Raw genomic sequence first — 5,994 nt, 5'->3', positions numbered from 1 at the left:
AGAAATGAAAAAGTCTAATAAAAATATTTCAATCTTATAAAAATTCAATTTTCTCTTTATTGAAAAAATTTCCTCCAAATTTCTTACCCATATATTTTATTTATATCAAATAAATACATGTATTTCTCTCCACATATATCAATTCAATCTACATATTTTAATAAAGTCATGTTTTTTTTGTGTAAATCAGCAACTTGTATTAAGACAGAAATTACATAGTGTACAAAAAGGTTTGCTCGTACAGACTAAAGATTGACTCCCTTGCCCAATTCCAACATTTCATAACCAACTAGACTGTCAAAAATCCCCAAGGCTCACCACGCAGGGTGACACAGAGAGGTTGGGGACATCAAAACCAGTAATCCATTTGAGTATATGGCAAAACGGAGACCAAGCAGACCAAAGTTCCTCCGAGACAAGCAAGGAAAACTAAGACAAAGACTGTTAAAAAGATAGATAGAGTACTGAGACATAACAGTAAAATCGCGAAACCGAAACAGCAAAGTGCTGACCCAAAACCCATGAAAGCCCATAGAGACTCCCAAAGCATCCCATTACAACCCTAGAATGATATAATCCTTGGTGGGGGAATCCTGACCGGCCGAAGTTGTAGCTCTGCCGGACTGATGTGGACGTTGGGAAGAACGCTTCCCCTGACTGGTCCCCGTGGTCTCCTCCACCACTTCCCCCACAACAATGGCTTCCTGGCAAATGGAATGCCTTAGAAGGCTAATCAGCATTGTCAACTTTTTTTATATGTTACCAAATTGTTGCTCCAGCGAACTGATTTTGAAGTCCAGTGCTTCAAAAACTATCGTGTGATCCGTAGATAAGACAGAAATAGCTTGGTGAGCTTGATGAGCCTGATTGAGATACTCCCCTTGCATACTGATAGCTTTCGCTAACATCGTTTTCATTCGCCACATCTTCACCTGAGTGTGGACATATTGAGATTCTCGTGTTGTTGTCGTACCAGGATCCTGGACCCACTCCATTTCCTTTTCCAATTCATTATCCTCCAAGTTTTCTTCCTCTTCAAAAGCAATTTCTTCCAACTCCTCTATTTTGCGTTTTTCCTTCTATAAGGTTCTCGTTTCGTATGCCTCCCGAGCCTGCTGTAGGTCTTTGTTGGCCGAAGCATTTATGATGCCTTCTCGCGCCATCCTCCTATGACAAAGAACAGAGAGAAGCCACCTTCTGAGAGCACAATTGAGACGATGCTGGTATTTGTTGGAGAGCAGAGCATTGCTCTTGTAATTGGGGACTGTAATTATAGAAGAGGGAGCCCCTGAGTCGCTTGAGGCACCCCATCTCATCATCTTATGCTTTCACGTCCCTTCATAATTATTTCTACCCCCAGGATCACATTTTTGTTGATGGGCCGGATCCTTGTTACCAAATTTGGCCCACTTGAACCATTCCGGTGAGTGCCAGGTGGCATTTATTTTAATTTGATGCCGATGGAGTTCATACTTTTTGTTCATGGAGCTCCTAGGAACTGACCCAGCCTGCTTGTGAATTGAATGCCTCTTCCATCCGTGTACTCATTTCGCCTGCTGACCCTCTATCCTTACTTCCCTTCGATTGGATGGCGTCATTCTCCACTACTGGCGAAGATCTTCGTACCCCTAGCCTCATCTTTTGTTAAAAATGTCCTGCCTTGAAAGTAGTGTGCACTTGTTTCTCAGCTCCGTGTAAGTGATGTCCTACCAACAGTTTTCCAAGTTGACAGTGGGATTTTCTATGCCATAGTTTGCCAAGTGATCCGCTACGGTGTTAGCTTTGCATCTAACTGCCTGAAAGATTAAGTCGTTCAGCCAAGAAAGATGTTCGGCAATGCTCTCTGTCACCTTGGCTAGTCTCCTGTGCTGAGTGACTTTACTCGTTTTGGCTCCCGAATATAGTTTCCCCGTTGTCGTAATCATCAGCTGAGAGTCCCCTTCCACCACAGCTACTCCAGCTTTTAGTTTCCTGAGAATTCTCAAACCTTGTTCCAACGCTGCGAATTCCATTTCAATATTAGTCCCTTCACCTAGAGCTCGACTATAGATATACTAAATTCCACCTTCACTATCCCTGAGAACCCCCCCCCCGATACCAGCAGGTCCCGGATTACCCCTGGAGGCTCCATCGAAATTGAGTTTGAGAAATCCTAAAGGTGGCCGCTTCCAGGTATTCATACTGGTATTTAACTCCTGCTGACAATTCGAGGAGGAAGCGAAGTTTCCCTTGTCAAGGTTAAAAGCTTTCAAAATCTGTAATTCTACATTCGAGATGTTTGTGTCTTGTTCTATCCTTCCTTTGATGAGAACCAATTGCTTGAAATTTTGGAGAATTGTATCTTTTAAGTGGTTTATATTTCTAATTTCGTTTAGGAAGACTCTTCGATTCCTTTCTTTCCAAATTGACCATGCAATGAACCCTGGTATGAGTTTCCAATTGGTGTTAACTAGTTGATTATTGAAGAAATTACTCCTCCAGTTCTTTATAGTTTCTTGAATAGAATTCCTGACCCTGTCCATCCTTTGAAGTATGGTTTTCGCCCATTTCCATAAACTATCTGCCCAGTCACAGGTGTTGAAGAGGTGATTCATAGTTTCCTCTTCCGTTCCACACATGGGGCAGTGTGAAGGGCCTGTGAACCCTTTTTTCTGGAGATTCTCCCAGGTAAGTGTTTTCTTGTGCATTAGGAGCCATAGGAAAGTTTTGATTTTTGGCCAAACTTGGGAATCCAAAAATTTGTTGCACCATTTGACTTTTCTTCATGCTCTAAGTCTTCTATGTAAGTTTTGGCTTCTTTGAGCGTGAAATTTCCTCCTTCTAGCTTACCCCATCGTAATTGGTCACTATCTTCTGCTGTCCTTATCCTTCCTTTGTCTAGTTGTGTTCTCAGGTTCCTCATACTATTGTTTACTTTGGTCAGGTGCTCTGTCTCATTGAATATCCAGATTCTCCACTCTTGGTCCCTTTCATTAGGATTCCAATATTGATTCGCTGTAGTTCTCCCTAGCTCCTGGTTATTTCTTTTGAAATCTGCGAACTTAGGCCTTTCCAACTTGGGGAGTTGTTGCCATGCATCCTCCCAAAAAAGGGTTGTTTTCCATCACGAATTTCCCAAAAGCTATGCTCCTGGATAATTTTCCAGTTGTTTCTCGCTAGGTTCCAGATTGGTGAGACTTCTAGGTTTTCTTGCATGCTGATTAGGTTTTGTGAACTATGATTTAGAGCGTACTTTTCCTTCCAATGTTTGGCCCATGGTAATTTAGGTTCTTTCAACCACTTCCACCATAACTTAGCACCACAGGCTCGGTTAATTGTGGAAGGGTCTTGCAAGTTCAACCCTCCCAGATGTTTAGGTTTGCACAATTTGTTCCACGCTATCAGTGACCATTTCTTCTTCTCTGAATTACTTGATAAGAGAAAAGTCCTTTGGATGACCCTTATCTTTTGCAGTACTCCCTTGGGTGTTGGAATAATGGAGAGCATATATTGAGGAATGGCCTGGAGGACTACTTTGGTTAAGACCAGTCTTCCTGCAAAGTTTAGGGCCCTATGGGTCGAGTGATGACATCTTTTTTCTAGGCTGGCCAAGATCTTTTCCCAATGCGTTTTTTGCCAAGGTTTGTTAGTTAACGGAGCTCCTAGATATCTAGAGGGGAGGCTGCTTCTTTGGAAGCCTAGAATGGAGGAAAGATTTTTCTGCACAGCTAAATGAGTATTGAAAAAGAAGATAGAAGATTTTGATAGATTTAGATCCATACCTGAGGCCTTGCTAAAGAGATTGAGAATCCTTTTGTAGCCCAAGGCTTCTTTGACTGTGGGAGTACCATGCAACATCGTATTGTCAACAAATTGTTGGTGGGTAGTTGCTGGAATAGAGGACAAGGGCTGCAATCCTTTAATAACTACTTCCTCTTTAGCTTTGTGAATAAGTCTACTTAAACCTTCCATCAAGATCATGAAAAGGAAGGGGGATAATGGATCACCCTGTCTAAGACTTCGCAAAGGAGAGAATTGGGCAGAAGGGGCTCCATTCACCAGAATTGAAAATCTAGTAGATTTGACCAAAGCTAGAATCCAAACCATCCATTGTTCAGGAAAGCCAAAGGCTCTCAATATCGCTTCTAGGTAATGCCAGTTGACCTTGTCATACGCTTTTGATAGATCTAGTTGCATCATCATACCTGCTTTCTTCAAAGTTTGAAGTGTGTGAATCATCTCTTGTGCCAGTAAGACATTGTCCATAATCTGTCTCCCCTCTACATAGCCAGATTGCTCTTCTGAGATAATTCCCGAAAGTATGGGTTTCATTCTATTGGCTATTACTTTGGAAATAATCTTGTATACGACATTGCATAGCGCTATTGGACAAAACTTTGAAGGCATGTTAGCTTCCTCCTCCTTTGGAATCAGGGCAAGGAAGGTGGAGTTGAGGGACTTGAGGATTGAGGCAGATCGCTGGGAATCCTCCACTACTTCCCAAAATTCTGTTTTGACTATTTCCCAACAAGCTTTGTAGAAGTTAATGGTAAAACCATCAGGCCCAGGTGCTTTATCATTAGGCATTTCTTTCACAGCCTCATCCACCTCTTCCATGGAAATTTCTCGAGTTAGAGCTAAGTTCTGCTTCGTCATGATTAGCTTAGGGATTGAGGAGATAAGTTCGTCAATGGCCTCCATTCTGTCAACTTCAGGTTCTTGAGCTATGCTGCTGAAGTGCGTAGTAAGAAGGTTAGAGATGTTTTGATGTGTCTGTATCGTGGCTCCCTGTTCATCTTTAAGGCTAAGGATTTTATTAGCTCCTCTGTGGTCAATAGCTGATCTGTGGAAGAATTTTATATTCTACTCTCCTTCCTTAAGCCACTGAACTCAAGATTTTTGCTTCCAAAGAGTTTCCTCATGTTGGCAACAAAGTTGCCAGTCCTGCATCAGCATCTTTTCCTTGCTCACAGTTTCTGGGTTTATGTTCCCTTGAATCCATCCTTCATGTACCTGCTCTAATTTCTCCTCTAGTTTCTTTTTTTCTTTGAATATGTTCATAAAGACTACTTTATTCTAGATTTTGATTGTCTTTAATGTATTTTAGCTTACCTTGTAACCTATACATTTTGGTACCTTTAATGCCCATAGGTTCTTTCCACCATTGTTTAATTTGCTGTATGAAATCAGGATGGGTGAGCTAGAATTTTTTGAATCTAAAAGGTTTATTTCTTAGAGTACCCTGGATAGCAGCAGTCAATGTAATGGGCCAGTGGTCTGACCCTCCACTGGGAAGAATATCTGATTCCACTATAATTCCTTCCAACAGTATACCTTCTGAAACTAGAAATCTATCTAGTCGAGAAGCTATTTGCCTTTCACCTCCCCTTTTGTTGTTCCATGTGAAAGCACCACTTCTGGGGAAAACATCCACTAGATTAGTCGTCTTGATGAAGTCTAGGAAAGCTTCAGAGTCTCTGTTGAGTTTCCTTATACCTCCTTTCTTTTCCATGAGGGTGGTTATCATGTTGAAATCCCCTCCTATGATTGCCTTTGCTTGGGGATACCTTAGCTTCAGGTTAAGCAGAGTTCTCAAAAAAAGAAGCTTGTCCTCTAGCTTCTGTGGACCATAGACATTAGTACAAAGATAGGTCTCAGAGTTTCCTACGACTTGAGCTTCTACAGCTATGAAGGATCTGGCCGCCTCAGAGGAAAGGATCTTGATTACTTGTGGATTCCACATAGTGATTAAGCCTCCCTCCCATCCATTGTTGGCAGTCTCCAAGTATTCCATACGCTTACCTACTTTTTTTCTTATATTGATTACTATGCTGCTTGAACATTTAATTTCCTGCACAAACACTATGTCTAGTTGTTCCTTTTGGACTTTCTTCTTTAAAAGACGCTGTTTTGTTTGGCTATTTAGCCCTCTAGCATTCCAAGAAAGAATTTTCATTTTAAATGGAGTTTAGGAGCTTAGAGAAAAAGCCTCTAAGGCTTTCATCTTACCGGAGT

The 5,994-nt window shown here is 41.5% G+C and overlaps 1 protein-coding gene across 1 annotated transcript; it reads right to left on the bottom strand.

Moving 5' to 3' along the window:
* Positions 1–5,179: 5,179 nt before the first annotated feature.
* On the bottom strand, positions 5,180–5,773 carry LOC149203574 (uncharacterized). The gene has a single exon (XM_089401922.1). The coding sequence runs from the start codon at positions 5,771–5,773 to the stop codon at positions 5,180–5,182; it is 594 nt and encodes a 197-aa protein (XP_089258048.1).
* Between the last annotated feature and the right edge of the window lie 221 nt (positions 5,774–5,994).

The sequence above is a fragment of the Pinus tabuliformis genome, chromosome 2_1 (assembly GCF_031772625.1).
Source record: "Pinus tabuliformis cultivar Carrire ecotype Pingquan chromosome 2_1, CPIR1, whole genome shotgun sequence".
NCBI lineage: Eukaryota > Viridiplantae > Streptophyta > Pinopsida > Pinales > Pinaceae > Pinus > Pinus tabuliformis.
The sequence above is the reverse complement of the archived record's forward strand: the minus strand, read 5'-3'. Positions and strand labels throughout refer to the sequence as shown.